The 20,753-nt window shown below is 40.9% G+C and overlaps 1 protein-coding gene across 1 annotated transcript; it reads right to left on the bottom strand.

Annotated features, from left to right (window-relative positions):
- Positions 1-4,802: 4,802 nt before the first annotated feature.
- Positions 4,803-18,242, bottom strand: LOC119897162 (ribonuclease inhibitor-like; the record flags this gene model as incomplete). The annotated part of the gene is made up of 2 exons (XM_038710749.1): positions 4,803-6,514; positions 18,076-18,242. Coding segments are annotated over 2 exons (354 nt in total), but the record flags the coding sequence as incomplete, so codon positions are not given.
- Positions 18,243-20,753: the final 2,511 nt, after the last annotated feature.

The following is a 20,753-nucleotide window of genomic DNA, read 5'->3' as shown; positions in this document are numbered from 1 at the left end:
TTAACCTGTTGAAAACAGGCCCCTTTTTCCAGAAAAAAACCCAAAAGAATCAGGAATAACTCCTCAACCATTTGGCCTAGATGCATAATTCTGGTCTCCTTTGAAAAGTCAGAAGCTAAGGAATATGAATCCATTGTGTATTAATATATTTATTTTACTTTTACAGACTACATGGAGATGCAATAAAGAAAAAGATATATTTTAATGCAATAAACCATCAAAACCATCCTGAGGAAGCTTTTAATGCAACTGAATATCTTCTAATATACCTAGAATGCAATTTTAACTGTAAATCTTATGAAAATAAACTAAAATACAACAGTTATCATACAACATTTTCAAATATACCAGACGAAATTCCATATTTATTGTTAAAATGCTGACTTTTATTGATAGATATCTTTAAAACACTTTTTCAGTCCATACAACCTATTTCCAAACGACAAAACATTGAAGTATTGATAAAAACAGGAGTATTCATCAACATTCCTGTCACCAAAAGCACTCCCATGATTTACAGGCCTGTAGATTGAGAACACAATCCCACAGCAGACCTTTCTCATTTGATACCCTGCATGTCTATATATCTCCAACGGATCGGCCACAAAATGGCAAAAAACACCGTGTGTTCTCAAGCGGCATGTTTCCTCTCTGCAGAAAAAGACGACAGCAGGCAGGCAGCTTGCAGGTATTGAGCAGTAATCAAGATGGCGCCCGCTTAGACTCGGAGCAACAACATCGGCGGGTTTCGGAGTTAAAAAATCAGTAACATCGCCCAGAGTACCGGGGGACGTCTGTTTCAACACAGCTGCACAAATCTGTCCAACACAACGCTGTCAATGTCGGAGACCCAGCTATCAAAAGTTATTAGCAAGCATGTAAAAGAGCCAAGCTAATAAGGAGCTAAGTTAATGTTAGAATACAGCTGGGTTTTCCAGGCTAACAGGCTGCATCTGCGCCACAGTTACACTGTCATTCTGTGGGAAACACTGAGTTATGATTATTAACAGATGAGCTAATAAAGTCCAGCCAATAACTGAATTAAAACGATTCATTTATTACGGAGATGAAAAGGGGCCACAAACACATTTAAAAAGGTTACTTCCCCACAAAAGAGGAGGGAAGACTTAATCATGTGTGTTGACTCAGGATGATATTAAATAAGTTGATCTACAGGAGAAAAATATTTAAAAGCAATGAGAATGCCTGAGAGCCTCACTGCATTATATTCTATCATAATTAGATATTTTGAATTGTCACCTGCCACCTGAATTTTTAGACACAGATTTCCACAATAAATTGGTGCAGAAAAGGCAGAAATTGGAAGAGAAATTTTCACCAGAATGCAGGAAATTAAGGGTTTAATGCTCAAAATCCAAGTGCCCCATCCAAGAAAACAGCATCTGGGTTCACACACAGTTATTGGGAGGAATATTCACTTATTAGTTAAATATAATTACTTTTCACATGTTTTTTTGTTACCTTTTCCATGTATTTAATAATCATGTAATATAATAATAGTAACAATAAAAAAATCAACAATATTCAGGGCAAATAGCAAACATCTTTTTTGATGGGGGGCGGTAAGGGACCTGGATAATGGATAGGGGGGCGCTGGCCAAAAAAAGGTTGAGAACCACTGGTCTACACCCACATGTTCACAAAAAAAATGCATTTCCTCCTAAGAAATGGAAACACGCACAAGAGCAACATGTTGCTTCGTATAGTTTTCATTTTAAATTTTCTTTAGGACGCAATATTTTTTGCTTCTTTTAGCGACTCTGCTCCTGCTGTAGGGTCAAAATTAACATGCTGTCCATGGCGAGCAGTTTTTTTTTTACTTGGGAGTGGCATCTGCTAAAACAGTTACAATTAATTAAATATTACTAATATTGCTTTGTTACCAAAGTGGAATTACATTATATCATTATTATTATTATTATTATTATTATTATTATTATTATTTTTTGGGGCATTTTTCTCATGATATTGTACAAAGACTACAAATAATCCGTTGTTGTAAGAAAAAGTGTGTCAAATTAGAAAAATCTATTTCAAATTATACTACAATAAAAGTACTCTATATGTGAAAGTCATACATTGAAAAATAAAAGGACAAAAACTAAATTGCCAATCATGGAAACCACTTTTCAGCGGTCACACCACATGATATTTTCTAATTTAATCAAAATTTACAGGCAGAGAATAGGCCACCTAAACAAAACAAGCTAGCTTCCTACAACAGGACTCCATGGAATTTATAATCAAAACAAATTTTGGTAGAAATAACTTTATATTAATTGTTTTTCTGAGGTCATACTACATGTTATCCAAAAGTGGCAACTACATACCAGCTGTTACAATTTTACATTTTTCCAGCTTTGAGAAAGAGTTAAAAACCTACTTGCTGTTTCAATGGGTCCTTGGCAAAATGGGTATATTATTAAACTTCCTGTCTTCTAATGGATTTCAACATAAAAGTCGTTTGTTGATGGTCGCACCACATGATATTTATAAAATGGACATCATCGGACAAAGTTTGCTTGTGTATTATTATGGAAAAATAAATACAGATGCTTTGCGATTTTGAAGAGGACGACAAAACATTTTGGAAATCATGCCAAATAGGGCAAAACACAATTTTGATTAGATTTAAAGTCATTCCAAAGAAGTTTCCAAAACAGCAGTCATGGCCGGACGGTCGCACCGCATGACATTTTGAGACTTCAATTATCAGAAAAATGTTTAACCAAAGTTAAAGGTGAGTACATATATGGGAGAGGTCCTGTATTTATATGGTATGCTTTTATGCTTTCAACCTTTTTTTTTTGTGAAAAAAATCAAGTTGGACACAAAATGTAGGCGTCACGTCATTGACCCTAAACCAAAAGCATTCCAGCTGTGTTTAAACATTTATTTAGGCTATACAAACTTCACTTAATGAGGCTGCCGATGAGTTAAAAGAAATATGACTTGTTGAAAATGACAATGAAATAGTGTTTTTTTACAAGCAGGGCATCACATCCACACGCTGGCGCTCAGCGTTTGGCTCCATAACAAACGAACATGTGATACAATACATGAAACTCTGCTCTCGTATTTGCTCGACTGACGCATTGAAAACGGCATCAATTTAAATATAATTTGTCTCCTGTTCACCTTATTTATGAGAATAAATTTCAATGCATGTAGGCCTATTAATTAATCTGATTCCTGATTAAACTGTCCAACATATTTGAGGTGTTCTTTTGCAGAAACAGAATCTCCGTTTGTGTTTATTATCCTCAGTCATGGTTCTTTTTGTGCGCCGCAAATTATTTTAAATTCTGTTTTTTTATTGCGCACTTCAGGGAAAATCAATCAAACGGGTGTCTGATTATTTAGAAAGGCTTTAAGCCTGTAATACTCAGAGGTAATATTTGGATTTATACAACAGTTTCATCCTTCTGCCGTGTGAGTCGCCGTTTCTCATTTCTCCTCTTTATGTGCGTACGCATGGTTCAGAGTTTACTTACAGGACGCACATTTTCCCCTCAAGTTAGTTTTTTATAGATCACAATCTTTGCTTGGGAAGTGGCGTCTGCACGTTTCCAGCCCTGTTTTGTACGTACGCACCGTTTATAAATGAGACCCCTGGTCCCATATTTCACTACCAGCTCATCAATGATGTGCTTAATGATTGTATTTGATAAACTGATGAAAAACTGATTCTCAACTCTATCCTTCCAATTGTCGGACCACAATTGGATCCTTTACAGTTTGCCTACGAGGCCAAAAGGGGGACAGAAGATGCAGTGGCATGCCTTCTGCACTCCCTACTACAACACCTTGAATCAACTGGGAATTTCACCAGACTTCTTTTTATTGACTTTAGTTCTGCCTTCAACACTATTCAGCGTCACCAGATGATGAGGAAACTCCAACATCTCAACGTCCCCTCAGTTCTCATCCACTGGGTATACAGCTTCCTCAGCGACAGACCACAAACAGTCAGAGTGGATTGTGCGACGTCCCCTACCATCATCAACAACACCGGAGCCCCACAAGGTTGTGTCCTGAGTCCGTTTCTGTTTCCTCTATACACCAATGAATGCACCAGCCCCTCACCTGTTACCACATATATCAAGTACTCTGACGACACTGTTGTTCTTGGTCTCCTTAATAACAAAAACTCTGTTTTAAGCTATCAAGACTCCATCTCTCACCTCACGCAGTGGTGTTCAAATAATTATCTTCAGATGAATGTTGCAAAAACAAAAGAAATGTTGATTAACACACCCAACACCAACAGCACAGCCCATAATGTCACCCCCAACTCTACATGCATAAATAATGTAGCTGTTGAATGGGTGGAGTGCTTCAGATACAATAAACTGAAATTTGATCAACATACCACTCACACTTTCAAACGCTGCCAACAAAGACTCTCTGCCATCCGGAAACTTAAATCCCTTTTGGTTGCTCCCCACCTTCTACTGCTGCTCTACAAAAGCATAATTCAACCGATCCTTCTTTACTGTTCAATCTGTTATTTCAACATACTCACTGTGACCAATAAGAACAAATTTACACGCATCACAAAAAACGCCTCCAAAATAATTGGTCTCCCTCCCCCAACCTCTCTGACCTCAATAGGAAAGCCATTTTACGGAAAGCACACATAATAACACACGACATCAGTCATCCTCTCAACACATTCTTCACTCTGTTACCATCAGGACGTAGATATAGATCCCTGGCCTGGAAACGGGCTCGCTATAGCAGGAGTTTTATCCTTCTCTGCCAGAACACTACTCAACAAGAGTTCTTGCTAAGAAAAAGTTATGTCTTGGTTTGGGTGTTAATTTGTGTATAAAATGTACAGCACGTTGTTATGTATGTTCATGCTGTGTATATGTGAGGTAATGTACGTATAGATTGTGGAAACAAATTTCCTGAAAAGGACATTAAAGAATCTAATCTAATCTAAAAAGTATTATTCCAATGAAAAACTATACATATGCGCCTGTGTTTCATACGATCATGTAGAAAGTTTAAGGAAATTAAGTATTTTCCGTCTTTAGTAAGGACTATCTTAGGCCCTACAAAGCATTACAAAGGAGACTGAAAATAATGTCAGGTTAGGCTTCTTAAGTCTCAGCTTTTTTACGGCCTGGGTTAACACCCCTTTGGTGTCGTTTTTGGACGTCTCGCCGTCAAGTTAGCAACAATAAATACGTCCAGTTACGCTTTCAAAATAAAACTAGTGAATAACGTTTTGAAATTGAACATTACTTGCGTTCCAAAGGCAAACTAAAAAAACTCAATATTGACTTTGTGTTTAACACAGGAAACAGGTGAAAATACGGTTTCTGGTTAAACCGCCCATCTCAACCGTGTTTCCTTATCATAGACTGTAGCCCACATAAAAAATACGGGCCTTAAAGCAGCGCTATTTTGACCCTCGGCGCATCCAGTAGTTCCAACAGTGTGCAGTCACTTTAGCGCCAGACCGCACCGAGGAAGAACAGAGAGAAGCGGCTAAGACGCAGTTGGAAAAACGAGATCCCACGGGCCCAGAAGCAGGTCTTACGTGTAAAAACACCATCACTCCAGATTTCTGAAAGCCGCCATTTGCCACTTTTTTTCCTGGAAACTCCGGTGAGTAAAGTTTGTAACCTTTAGCAGAGAGCTAAAAGTGCAGCGTGATGCTAGCTTAAATGGGCGGGTTAAAACCTAATACTGTAGGTTAAAAGCAGTCGGAGGATGTTGTGAACTGTTCAACAGTATTTTGTTGTGTCCTGGTTTCAAACTAATCTCTGGAGGTACTTTTGGATGTGTAAGCACATGTAGTACCTTCAGAGGTATTTTATATATAGAGTATTTATGATTATACATGTTATACATGCCTTTTTCGTTCCGTCAACATTACGTTATCAGTTAACCTCTAGATAATCCATTACTGACATCTGTCAATGGATTCAGAATCGTCCAAGTCCGCATCACGATGCATCTAAAGATCAGTTATTTTCCACACCCCTAGTGGAGCCTGATGGCTGACGGCACAAATGAGCCTCCAAAGCTCTTTGAGGCTCGGGGCTGGATGAGTCTGTGGCTGAAGGAGCTCCTGAGCTGCCTCAGCTCAGCATAGAGAGGATGAGAGGGGTTGTCCATGATGGTTTTCAGCTTCCCTCTCATCCTCCTCTCAGTCACTGCCTCCACACTGTCCACTTCCATCCCCACCACCGAGCCGGCCTTCCTCACCAGCTCGCCCAGTTTGTTGGTGCACTTACCAAACATCAATCAACTGTTAATTAAACATATCAGATCTACAAGAGTAACAGAGAGTCAGTGAACTGACCTCAGAGTCTCCAGTCTGCAGTGTGGATCCTCCAGAAAACCACACAGCAGCTTCACTCCTGAATCTTGCAGCTCGTTTCCACTCAGCTCCAGCTCTCTCAGATGGGAGGGGTTGGACTTCAGAGCTGAGGCCAGAGAAGCACAGCTGATCTCTGACAAACTGCAGCCCCTCAATCTGAATAAAGAATAAATGATGGAGATAAAAATCCATTTCTAATCCAATCAGATGTGTTCAGGTTTTAAATGTGGAGCTCAACATTACTATGTCCTAATCAATGAGCTTTTCCCTAAAATGAGTAGAGGGACTTTGTCTTTGTGTTATTGTGGATCATCATAATGTCAGCCTTCTACAGACATCATCCAAATGTCAGCACAACATTCATACACCTATTCATGTCAACACAGATCAATAACATGCTGCTGATCTCAGGCCAGTCTGTGTGTGTGTGTGTGTGTGTGTGTGTGTGTGTGTGTGTTCTGAAGGATCAATATCAGTGATCAGACATTATTTGTGAAAACACATTGAAACCAACAGAAACAAAGAAATATAGCACTTTATAATAACTACACACTGTAAAGCATTAGTGAAGTATTAGTAAACACGGAATTCATCATTTATAAACCATTGACGAGGTTGCTGACGTACTGCGGTAAGCGTGTCGACTCATTTCCGTTGCTTGTGTGTTGGTACCGTGTTGTGCTGCTCTCGCTAAATAACAGTTACATTTGTTAGATTACAGCAGCCAACCGTCCGAAAAACACTTATTCTTTACAGTAATTTTGCCTAAGCACTCACACTTCGTTCCATCTTTTAGTGACTGCTGTTCAATCTCATAGTTGTTCTAAAGTTTTGGTAGCTGACGCTACAGTACTTTAGCTTAGCCGTTAGCGACTTTAGCTCCAGCAGCTAGCGATGGCTTCTCCTTCTCCCTCTCTCTCTCCTACTTTGTCCTGCTCGGTGTGTCAGATGTTCAGTTACTCCTCTGCCTCCTTTAGCGGTAATGGTACATGTAATAAGTGTAGTTTATTCATAGACATGGAGGCGAGGCTCAGTGATTTAGAAGTCCGGCTCCGTGCCTTGGTAGATCAGTCTTTAGCTACTGTAGCTAGCCAGTCCCCGGTAGTCGGTGCTGAACGGCCTGAGTTAGCCTCTGGTAGCCGTCCTCCGGCATCCCCTGTGCAGCCAGGAGGGGGGGGGCTGGGTGACTGTCTGAAGGAGGAATAGTCGTAAGCATTCAAAGTCCACGGGGCATCATCAACCTGTTCACGTTTCTAACAGATTTTCCCCACTCAGCGACACACCCGCTGAGAAACCAACTCTGATCATTGGCAGCTCCATTTTGAGAAACGTGAATTTAGCGAAGCCAGCGGCCATAGTTAAGTGCATCCCTGGGGCCAGAGCGGGCGACATTGAGTCTTATTTGAAACTGCTGGCTAAGGATAAACGTAAATACAGTAAGATTGTTATTCACGTCGGCGGTAATGACTCCCGGTTACGCCAATCGGAGGTCACTAAGATTAATGTTGAGTCGGTGTGTACATATGCAAAAACAATGTCGGACACCGTAGTTTTCTCTGGACCCCTGCCAAATCTGACCAGTGATGACATGTATAGCCGCATGTCGTCATTCCGCCGCTGGTTGTCGAGGTGGTGTCCAGCAAACGATGTGGGCTTTGTAGATCATTGGCAGACTTTCTGGGGAAGACCTGGTCTGATCCGGAGAGATGGCATCCATCCCACTTGGGAAGGAGCAGCTCTCATTTCTAGAAATCTGGCCAAGTTTATTAGTGGACCAAATCCATGACAACCCAGAGTTGAGACCAGGAGGCAGAGTCGCAGTCTAACACACTTCTCTGCCCTTCTTTTTCAGCAGTTACCCACCCAAAACCCTACGCAGAGTCGCAGTTTAACACACTTCTCTGCCCTTCTTTTTCAGTAGTTACCCACCCAAAACCCTACGCAGAGTCGCAGTCTAACACACTTCTCTGCTCCTCCATTTCAGGAGTTACTTAGTGAAATCCTATAGTGACGGTGTCTGCCCCCCCACCATCGAAATTATTTAAAAAGGTAAACAGAAGAGGAGCTGTGCATAAAAACCTCATAAAAATTAAAACCACAAGAGCAATAGTGCAAACGAATAGGAGAGTTAAATGTGGACTCTTAAACATCAGATCTCTCTCTTCTAAAGGTGTACTAGTAAATGAACTAATATCAGATTATGATATTGATTTATTTTGTCTTACTGAAACCTGGCTGGGTGATGGAGAATATGTTAGCCTAAATGAATCCACCCCTCCCAGTCATATTAATACTCACATTCCTCGAGGCACAGGCCGAGGAGGTGGAGTTGCAGCTATCTTCGACTCTAGCCTACTAATCAGCTCTAAACCTAAACCAAACTATAACTCATTTGAAAGCCTTGTTCTTAGTCTTTCACACCCAAGTTGGAAATCACTGCAACCAATTCTCTTCGTTATAGTGTACCGAGCACCTGGCCCGTACTCTGAATTCTTATCTACATTTGCAGAGTTTTTGTCAACTTTAGTCCTTAAAACAGACAAAGTTATTATTGTAGGGGATTTTAATATTCATGTGGATGTTGAGAATGACAGCTTCAGTACTGCGTTTATCTCTGTTAGATTCCATTGGCTTCTCTCAGTGTTCATGAACCGACTCACTGTTTTAACCACACCCTCGACCTTGTTTTGGTGTATGGCATTGAAATTGAACATTTAATAGTGTTCCCACAGAATCCCTCTTTGTCCGACCACTGTTTAATAACTTTTTCCCAAATCGATCATCTTGTTGATAGTGCTGCAGGCTCGCTGCGAATGACACTCGACTCTGTAGCCCCTCTAAAAAAGAAAATAATAAAACAAAGACGGTTAGCTCCATGGTATAATACTGAAACTCGCAAATTAAAGCAAATATCGCGGAAACTTGAGAGGAATTGGCGTTCCACCAAACTGGAAAATTCTCGTTTAATTTGGCAAGATAGTCTTAAAACTAATAGGAAGGCCCTCCGTAATGCCAGAGCAGCGTACTACTCGTTATTAATAGAAGAAAATAGGAACAACCCAAAGTTTCTTTTCAGCACTGTAGCCAGGCTGACAGAGAGTCACAGCTCTGTTGAGCCAAGTATTCCCATAGCTCTCAGTAGTTACGACTTCATGAGCTTCTTTAATGATAAAATTCTAGATATTAGACAACTTATCTCTAAACTCAGGAACCTTAGAAACAGCTGTAGAACCAGATACATGTTTAGACTGCTTTGCTTCCCTCAATCTTTACCAACTAACTTCAATAATTTCTTCATCTAAACCATCAACCTGCCTCTTAGACCCCATCCCGACTAGGCTGCTTAAAGATGTTTTACCCTTAGTCAGCACCTCTATACTAGATATGATCAATCTATCTTTATCAACAGGCTATGTACCACAGTACTTTAAAGCAGCTGTAATTAAACCTCTTCTGAAAAAGCCCAAACTTGATCCGGATGTTTTAGCCAACTATAGACCTATATCTAACCTTCCATTTCTCTCTAAGGTCCTGGAGAAAGCAGTTGCTAAACAGCTGTGTGACTTTCTACAGAGCAATAGTTTATTTGAGGATTTTCAGTCAGGATTTAGAGCTCATCATAGCACAGAGACAGCACTGGTGAAAATTACTAATGACGTCCTCATTGCATCAGACAAAGGACTTTTCTCTGTACTGGTTTTATTAGATCTTAGTGCTGCATTTGATACCATTGACCATCAGATCCTATTGCAGAGACTGGAATATTTCATTGGCATTAAAGGAACCGCTCTAAGCTGGTTTAGGTCTTATTTATCAGATCGATTTCAGTTTGTACATGTTAACGATGAGTCCTCCATGCACGCCAAAGTTAGTCATGGAGTTCCTCAAGGATCTGTCCTCAGACCAATCCTCTTCACTTTATATATGCTTCCTTTAGGCAATATTATCAGGAAATATTCCATAAGCTTTCATTGTTATGCAGATGATACTCAGTTATATCTATCGATCAAACCAGATGAAACTCATCAATTTTCTAATGTTAAACTCAGATAAAACTGAAGTTATTGTTCTGGGGCCTAAGCACCTCCGTGACGCATTATCAAAAGATATAGTTTCCCTTGATGGCATCGCCCTGGCCTCCAGCACCACTGTGAGGAATCTTGGCGTTATCTTTGATCAGGACATTTCGTTTAAGTCTCACATTAAGCAAATTTCAAGGAACGCCTTTTTTCACCTACGTAATATTGCGAAAATCAGGAACATCCTGTCTAAAAATGATGCAGAAAAACTAGTCCATGCATTTGTTACTTCTAGGCTGGATTACTGCAATTCCTTATTATCAGGCTGCTCGAAAAAGTCCATTAAGACTCTTCAGCTGATCCAGAATGCTGCAGCACCTGTTCTGACAGGAACCAGGAAAAGAGATCACATTTCTCCTGTTTTAGCTTCTTTGCATTGGCTTCCAGTAAAATCCAGAATAGAATTTAAAATCATTCTTCTTACCTACAAAGCTCTTAATGGTCAGGCACCATCTTATCTTAAAGAGCTCATAGTACCTTACTACCCACCAGAGCACTGCGCTCCCAGAATGCAGGGTTACTTGTGGTTCCTAGAGTCTCTAAAAGTAGACTAGGAGCCAGAGCGTTCAGCTATCAAGCTCCTCTCCTGTGGAACCAGGTTCCAGTTTGGGTTCAGGAGGCAGACACCATCTCCACATTTAAGAGTAGGCTTAAGACTTTCCTCTTTGATAAAGCTTATAGTTAGGGCTGGCTCAGGTAGTCCTGAACCATCCCTTAGTTATGCTGCTATAGGCCTAGACTGCCGGGGGATTTCCCATGATGCACTGAGCTCCTCTCTCCTCTACTTTCTCTCCCTCTGTATGCAACCTCATCCCATTATTGCATGTTACTAACACAACTTCTCCCCTTTCTGGTAGTCTTGTGCTTTCTCGTCCCTCTCCTCTCTCCTCCTATCACTTCCTGCAGGTGTTTCTGGCTCTGGAGCTGTGGAGTCTGGATCTGTGGTTGCGGGTCACCTGCTGCCCCCGTGTTCCTGCTCGACACCCTCTGCTGCAACGACTATTGTTACTAGTCCTATTGTTATTATTGTTATTATAATCATTAACATTACAATGGTTACCATTAACACTATTATAAATATCTGTACCATTTTTCATTTAGTCTATAGCAACATCACCTTCACTGTCTGTACCTCTGTGTGGATATTGTGTAGGCTGCCTCCCTCTCCTCTCTCTCTCCTTCCATCCCTCTCTTTTTCTCTCTGTTCCTCTCCTTCACCCCCAACCGGTCGAGGCAGATGGCCGCCCACCCTGAGTCATGGTTCTGCTCGAGGATTCTGCCTCTTAAAAGGAAGTTTTTCCTTGCCTCTGTCGCCTAGTGCTGCTCTTGGTGGGAATTGTTGGGCTTCTGTAAATAGCATCACAGAGTACGGTCTAGACCTGCTCTTTTATGAAAAGCGCTGTGAGATAACTGTTGTTGTGATTTGGTGCTATATAAATAAAATTGAAATGAATTGTTTTTATGTTAATACACATTAGTCAGTCATTTATAAACACAGTTCTACATGTTGTATTCTTTATTAATAAGCTCATCTATAATGTGTTTATTAATTGTATTTTCACACTTTATACATGATCGGTTCACTATTTATAAATGAAGTTTTTTTTTTTTTTATATACTTTCCTGAGAAAGAATATAAACAATCTCAGCGTAACTCAAATCTACCAGTGGCAAAGCCCAAAGGATGCTACTAAGGGGGCTTCACACCTGAAAGTCCGCACCAAGGTCCGAACCAAAGTTCATGTTTTGATACATTTTGATACATTCGGTTAGTTTTGGTTTGGTTTCACACTGCAATTCTGCGACCGCACTAAAGGACTTTACCTGACAGACCTGCGTCCTGTCATCATCGTCTACGTTGGCTGCGTCTCCCTGTACTTGACATTGATTGGTTTATTAAACAGTTCAGCGGGGAGCTTTGACTAGAATGAATGAATAAAAAATGTATATATGCATATTTGCCACTATATTGTTATGATTATAGCATTACTACCTGCAGCACCAACTATACTGAAGGCTAGTTCAAATTCGCAATTAAACGTCCTCGTTGTGCGAACATTATATTGTCGCCAACAGGACAGGAGGAGAAGACAGCAAACAATCTGCACCTCCGTTTGAGCAGAGACCAGAGCGATGGGTGGCAGTGTGCTTCTATTGTGGCCGTCTGTATCTAAAGATGAGCTGTCATGGGAGATTTATATTTGTGTCCTTATTTCAATGCATTTCTCCATGCATTTACTTGTTTCCAGTTTAAACGGCAACCGCCAAACTTCCTGCAAATAGTCTGAAAGTCCGAACCATCCACAAAATGCTTTCACACCAGAAACGAACCAAACCACGGTTCAGTTTGATCCGGACCGAGACTACCTCTTTTGGTCGGACCAAATTCCGTCTGTTTGGTCCGGACCGTGGTCCGGGGGAGGTTTCACACCTGCAATTTTGGTTCGGACCAAACTGAAAAGTCCGAAAGTCCGGACCAAACGAGGTAGGTGTGAAAGCCCCCAAAGACTACCTGAAAGATGCCCCAGCTAACGTTACTGGTGGCATGGAACAGCCTCACCGTTACAGTCCTGGGGTCTCATTTATAAAACCGTGCGTACGCACACTTGTAAGCAAGTTCCATTTATAAATCACATGACACTGACGTTCCTTTTGGTGAAGCTGAAGCTGTTTGGTGGGTAAAAAACGCACTTTAATGCAAAGCCTGTGCACCGGAGCAAAGGGGGCCCCGGAGCTCCGCCTCTTTATAACCGATCTGCAGGAAGGGGCCTCCCTCTGAGGTCCTCTGATTCTTGTGTGTTACAATATCATTTGTAATGCTTATATAGACAGTCCTCACTTTAGATGAGCTCACACAAAATACTTACCATTAGTAACCAGAATTAATCATAAATTGTAGAATTAAGTGTCATAAAACATCTATGAACACGCCCTATTAGACCATTTCTAAATAACTAAATGTCAGTATCAAAAAAAAAGACACTTACACTTACACTTTCCAAATGATCTTATGAACCATTAACAACTCATATATAAATGGTTTGTCATTAAAATAATACTTCATTTATAAATAGTGAACCGATCATGTATAAAGTATGAAAATACAATTATTAAGCACATTATAGATGAGCTTATTAATAAAGACTTACTAATGCGTATTATCGTAAGAACAATGGCTTGTAAATGATGAATTAAAAATGTACTAATACTTAACAACTGCTTCACTTTGTGCACCTTTCATCTGTGTGGAGATCAGTAAATTGGTGATATTGCAACAAAGACGATGCCTCTGTATCTGATTTACACGCAACATCAGGTACAACATTAGCCGCCTAACGCGTCATAACAAGCAGCTACGGGTCAACAACATTAGCACAGTATTAGGCTGGCTACAATGCTTTATAAATGATGAATTCCGTATTTACTAATACTTCACTAATGCTTTATAGTGTGTAGTTATTATAAAGTGCTACCGAAACATTTCTACTTCACCAAGTAAACTTGATCAGTTTCAAACAAATATTAGTTCAGAGGATCTTCTGTATCCAGATGTGACCGTTTCAGATAAGACATACCTGTGTTAATCCCTGTAGGGGAAAATCAGATTGGCACAGCAACACAGAGGAATGTAAAGGACACAATACAAATACAAGAAAAAGTAGAATCAGTAACATTCTACGTAGATGTGTAAATACACTCACCTAAAGGATTATTAGGAACACCATACTAATACTGTGTTTGACCCCCTTTCGCCTTCAGAACTGCCTTAATTCTACGTGGCATTGATTCAACAAGGTGCTGAAAGCATTCTTTAGAAATGTTGGCCCATATTGATGGATAGCATCTTGCAGTTGATGGAGATTTGTGGGATGCACATCCAGGGCACGAAGCTCCCGTTCCACCACATCCCAAAGATGCTCTATTGGGTTGAGATCTGGTGACTGTGGGGGCCATTTTAGTACAGTGAACTCATTGTCATGTTCAAGAAACCAATTTGAAATGATTGGAGCTTTGTGACACGGTGCATTATCCTGCTGGAAGTAGCCATCAGAGGATGGGTACATGGTGGCCATAAAGGGATGGACATGGTCAGAAACAATGCTCAGGTAGGCCGTGGCATTTAAACGATGCCCAATTGGCACTAAGGGGCCTAAAGTGTGCCAAGAAAACATCCCCCACACCATTACACCACCACCACCAGCCTGCACAGTGGTAACAAGGCATGATGGATCCATGTTCTCATTCTGTTTACGCCAAATTCTGACTCTACCATCTGAATGTCTCAACAGAAATCGAGACTCATCAGACCAGGCCACATTTTTCCAGTCTTCAACTGTCCAATTTTGGTGAGCTCTTGCAAATTGTAGCCTCTTTTTCCTATTTGTAGTGGAGATGAGTGGTACCCGGTGGGGTCTTCTGCTGTTGTAGCCCATCTGCCTCAAGGTTGTGCGTGTTGTGGCTTCACAAATGCTTTGCCGCATACCTCGGTTGTAACGAGTGGTTATTTCAGTCAAAGTTGCTCTTCTATCAGCTTGAATCAGTCGGCCCATTCTCCTCTGACCTCTAGCATCAACAAGGCATTTTCGCATACTGGATGTTTTTCCCTTTTCACACCATTCTTTGTAAACCCTAGAAATGGTTGTGCGTGAAAATCCCAGTAACTGAGCAGATTGTGAAATACTCAGACCGGCCCGTCTGGCACCAACAACCGTGCCACGCTCAAAATTGCTTAAATCGCCTTTCTTTCCCATTCTGACATTCAGTTTGGAGTTCAGGAGATTGTCTTGACCAGGACCACACCCCTAAATGCATTGAAGCAACTGCCATGTGATTGGTTGATTAGATAATTGCATTAATGAGAAATTGAACAGGTCTTCCTAATAATCCTTTAGGTGTTTGTTTCTCCTAACTTGATTATTGTGAACTTGTGTTGAGCACCATTGGCCTTGAGAAACGGCTTTTCGATATGTGGATGAATGACAACAAACGAACTTGAAGTAGCAGCAAAAAAGCGTCCTGCTCAGCTTCCAGACCGCAGTCTGAAGAGGAGATGTTAGCTAGCGCTAACCGCCTTCACTTTTCCAGCAGTTGGAAAACAGACAGACTTAAATTAACGGACACGCTGTGACCTGCAGCGTACATTTGAAACGTGGCGCTCATCTTTTCCTCCTCTGCTTTCAGCGTCACCTACTGCCGCCTGTCCTGTAGCTGTCCTATAAAGAATGAGGAGAGGACGCTAGCTAAGCGCTGCCGTGCTGCACAGTGTGCAGGTGAAAATCATTAACGTTAGTCTGATTTTATTGATCATGTCAAAGTTTAGTAGCAGCGCTCATTAAACAGCTGTCTGTCTGTGCTGAACAGGGAGAACCACACGTCTCCGTTGTGTTCACACCACAGACGGTCCGGAGCTGCACTTCCACATTTCTGAGTTCCGCCTTTTTCGTTCTGTCAACATTACGTTATCAGTTAACCTCTAGATAATCCATTATTGACATTTGTCAATGGATTCAGAATCGTCCAAGTCCGCATCGCGATGCATCTAAAGATCAGTTATTTTCCACACCCCTAGTGGAGCCTGATGGCTGACGGCACAAATGAGCCTCCAAAGCTCTTTGAGGCTCGGGGCTGGATGAGTCTGTGGCTGAAGGAGCTCCTGAGCTGCCTCAGCTCAGCATAGAGAGGATGAGCGGGGTTGTCCATGATGGTTTTCAGCTTCCCTCTCATCCTCCTCTCAGTCACTGCCTCTAATTACTGATACAGTAAGTGAAAATATGAACAAAAGGACACTTTATGCATGGAAGTTATGTCTGAACAGAAATTAGCTTCAATTGTTAATTAAACATATCAGATCTGGGTCAATGACGTATAAGGATTTTCAACAGTCACAGGAATGAGATATTTTAATTTTAATTTAATACAGTTATTGTTATTATTGGTCGCACCACATGATGAGTGGTCGCTCCAAATGACATGAACACTGCATATCATTAAAAATATATATTTAAGGAGATCAATAAACAAAAACTTCTAAACAAAAAATATATTTTACCAGATATCATTATTAGAATTTAAAAGAATTTTCAATCAAAATTTCATATAAAATCTTTGATGAAAATCTCATTAGAAACATTTACTTTAGTGCAGTACACATTCACAGCTTTGTTTTGAACAAACATAACTTGACATATATTTAATCTAATTTCATTAACTGCAGGTATGTTTTTCCTCATTTATTGGGTGTGTCAGAGGTGTTACCCAATCAGCAGCCACATTTAAAAGACAGTGAAGTCCAGTGGCTGGCGTACGCAACAGGATGTTCAAGGCACCACCATTTCTGTTGAAATAAATGCTTTGCTACATTTTGTTAGGGCTAAAGTTGGCTTCAAACTGAAAATAACTCTACATTTACTTGATTTCACAGGGGAATGGAACGCGGTTCTCCTGTGTGAAAGTCCTGGGTTTGACTCAGCCAACACGGCCAATAGAGGTCGTTAAAAACGTAAACATGGGTCGTAAAGCAGCACAATAAATCAAGTGAGGACGGGCTCCTACGCCAACATGTTCACAAAAAAAATGCTTTTACCTCCTAATAAATGGAAACACACAAGAGCAACATGTTGCTTCATATAGTTTTCATTTGAAATTTTCTTAAAGACGCAATATTTTTGGCTTGTTTTAGCAACTCCGCTTTTGCTGCAGGGTCAAAATTAACATACTGTCCATGGCGAGCAGTTTTTCTTTACTTGGGCGTGGCATCTGGTAAAACAGTTACAATTAATTAAATATTACAATAAAAGTACTTTGTATGTAAAAGTCATACGTTGAAAATAAAAGGACAAAAACTAAATTGCCAATCATGGAAACCACTTGATATTTTCTAATAGGGAGAATAGGCCACCTAAACAAAACAAGCTAGCTTCCTACAACAGGACTCCATGAAATTTATAATCAAAACAAATATTAGTAGAAATAACTTTATATTAATTGTTTTTCTGAGGTCATACTACATGTTATACAAAAGTGGCAACTACATACCAGCTGTTACAATTTTACATTTTTCCAGCTTTGAGAAAGAGTTAAAAACCTACTTGCTGTTTCAATGGGTCCTTGGCAAAATGGGTATATTATTCAACTTCCTGTCTTCTAATGGATTTCAACATAAAAGTCGTTTGTTGATGGTCGCACCACATGATATTTATAAAATGGACATCATCGGACAAAGTTTGCTTGTGTATTATTATGGAAATATAAATACAGATGCTTTGCGATTTTGAAGAGGACGACAAAACAATCTGCCAAATAGGGCAAAACACAATTTTAAATAGATTAAAAGTAATTTCAAAGTTTTAAAAACAGCAGTCATGGCCGGACGGTCGCACCACATGACATTTTGAGACTTCAATTATCAGAAAAATTAACAAACAGCTAATGTTTTTTTAAAGTTAATGGTAAATATATGGGAGAGGTCCTGTATTTATATGGTATGCTTTTATGCTTTCAACCTTTTTTTTGTGAAAAAAATCAAGTTGGACAGAAAATGTAGGCGTCACGTCATTGACCCATCTACAATAGTAACAGTAAAAACTGTTAATTAAACATATCAGATCTACAATAGTAACAGAGAGTCAGTGAACTGACCTCAGAGTCTCCAGTCTGCAGTGTGGATCCTCCAGAAAACCACACAGCAGCTTCACTCCTGAATCTTGCAGCTCGTTTCCACTCAGGTCCAGCTCTCTCAGATGGGAGGGGTTGGACTTCAGAGCTGAGGCCAGAGAAGCACAGCTGATCTCTGACAAACTGCAGAGACCCAATCTGAATAAAGAATAAATGATGTAACGTTAGAAACAATGTTCCTGCTTGAAATCATTCAGTGTTTAATAATCTGTTCAGAGCTGAAGAAGGTTTAGAATGTAGAAGTTTAGAAAATGGAAATATTTGTTATTGTCTGATAGTTGAAATAGAGATTATTTATTTATTCATTGTATTTATCTATTTTCTTATCATTTCTTTAAAAACATGATGTGGAATAGAAGCTGATAATCAGGAAGAGCGTTACGTCTGTTTGTGTTATTATTTCTAAGTCTGTGGATGAAACGTTAAGTCAGCTGTCAGATTGCCGGCTGATGATTGGTTCTGACGGATCCTTCTACTTGCAGACTGCATCAACACGGACTGTTCTTAAATAGCGTGTTAGCTTGCTGACACTGTTTGGAGTAAAGCAGCCGTCCTCCTGATCAGTCCTGAGCTCCATCAGAGAGTCCAAACATTTCAGACACTAAAAGTTGAAAGTTTCCTCTGCAGAGTTTCCTCTGTCTGACCTGTCAAGTTTTTAACTCCATTTATTTGTTTTGCTGCAGAAATGTCCCACGATATTAACTGTGACATCACTGCGAGCATGGAAACGTTTAAATGACTGACAGCAGCAAGGGATTCACTTTGTGTTGAAAAGTGAGAGAGAGAGAGAGAGAGAGAGAGAGAGAGAGAGAGAGAGAGAGAGAGAGAGAGAGAGAGAGAGAGAGAGAGAGAGAGAGAGAGAGAGAGAGAGACAGAGAGACAGAGAGAGAGAGACAGAGAGACAGAGAGAGAGAAAGAGAGAGACAGAGAGAGAGAGAGACAGAGAGACAGAGAGAGAGAAAGAGAGACAGAGAGACAGAGAGAGAGAGAGAGAGACAGAGAGACAGAGAGAGAGAGACAGAGAGACAGAGAGAGAGAGAGAGAGAGAGACAGAGAGACAGAGAGAGAGACAGAGACAGAGACAGAGAGAGAGACAGACAGAGACAGAGACAGAGAGACAGAGAGAGAGAGAGAGAAAGAGACAGAGAGACAGAGACAGAGAGAGAGAGAGAGACAGAGAGAGAGACAGAGACAGAGACAGAGAGACAGAGACAGAGAGAGAGAGAAAGAGACAGAGAGACAGAGACAGAGAGAGAGACAGAGACAGAGAGAGACAGAGAGAGAGAGAGAGAGAGAGACAGAGAGAGAGGTTTGACTTCTAACACCAACATTTCTTTACTATATGCACTGTACAAATAAACGTCCTATATCACATTAATAAAGACCTTTGCGTTTACATGTGTATCAGAAGTTTAGATCAGCACATCTCAGAACTTAACTGCCCCTCTGTCACAGAGCAGACGCCCCCCCACAACCCCAAACCAGCTCAAAAGTATCCAGGTCATGTGCAGCTCTGTAAAAACTGAAACCTAACAGCAGTCTGGACTGAACCATTTTCTCACAAACAAGAACCACATCAACATCTAACCCTTCCTCCACCTTCCGTCTCCGGGTCATATACACCGCCATCTTTGCCTGTCCTGAAACAAAGTTCAGTAGCTGACATCTGTTCTTCTTCCGGCGAGTGTCTCTAAAACCACAAATAAAAATCTGCTTCGGAAAAACTTCTCCACATCTACTGAAAATGTTTTCCAACAAATCTGTCAGACGAATGCACTCTGAGAAGCAGTGAAACACCGTCTCTGTCTCTCACTGCAGAAGGGACATTTGTCTTCTACAGCAGCGTTAATAACTACATGGCTACAACGCCATGAAGGATTCTCCACTGCAGCTCTGCATCTTTCTTTGTACAAAGACCTCCAGGCTGCTTTAAGGCCGGATCTAAGTCCAGGAAAACCCTCCACGGGTTCATTCAACATTCAAACCAGCAGTTTTATTTGCGCTGCTGCAGACTGTGCTGTCAGGCGCACAGAGCGCACTGAGACGCCGCGGCGTCACAAACAGATCTGCCTTATCACCTCGACTCACCCGGCACATCTTCACCACCTGCACATCTGGACTGTGTTTCATTAAAATGTCTGGAAATAAAGCAGGACGGGTACTTCTGGGTCTCCTGACCCCCCCCCCCCTCTCGTTTTTTGTATTTTTTATTAATGTCTTTCTTCAAAGGAAAAATGAACAACGGATCCCCGGTAAATCTGTGGCATCTTACGCCACTGGTAGCTGCGATGCCACTATTTGAGCTACCTGTCTCTCCCTTTTTTCCACACCAAACCTCCAGGTAACCTGAGCCGACCCCTCAGCCTTTCCCCCACCGTGACAGCCTCACTCTTCCCCCAGGTTACTTTAGCAGAAGATATGCAGCCAAACAGATTTACAGAGTTCACCAACATATCAACGTCTTTCCGTGTGTTAACCAGCACAATGACATCATCAGCGTACGCCGACAGTTTGGAAAACAAACGCCACTCAGATCGTTTCTAAGTTTAGAGGGCAGCCTTGTCTGACCCCCCTCTGAACACTGAAAGGAGCACTCAGACCCCCATTCATTTTTAGAACACTTGCAGTGTCACTATACAGAA

The sequence above is a fragment of the Micropterus salmoides genome, unplaced genomic scaffold (assembly GCF_014851395.1).
Source record: "Micropterus salmoides isolate LMB-PRFRI ecotype aquatic unplaced genomic scaffold, ASM1485139v1 Ms_hic_scaffold_1, whole genome shotgun sequence".
NCBI lineage: Eukaryota > Metazoa > Chordata > Actinopteri > Centrarchiformes > Centrarchidae > Micropterus > Micropterus salmoides.
Note: the sequence above shows the minus strand (reverse complement) of the source record. Positions and strands in the feature narration are given on the sequence as shown.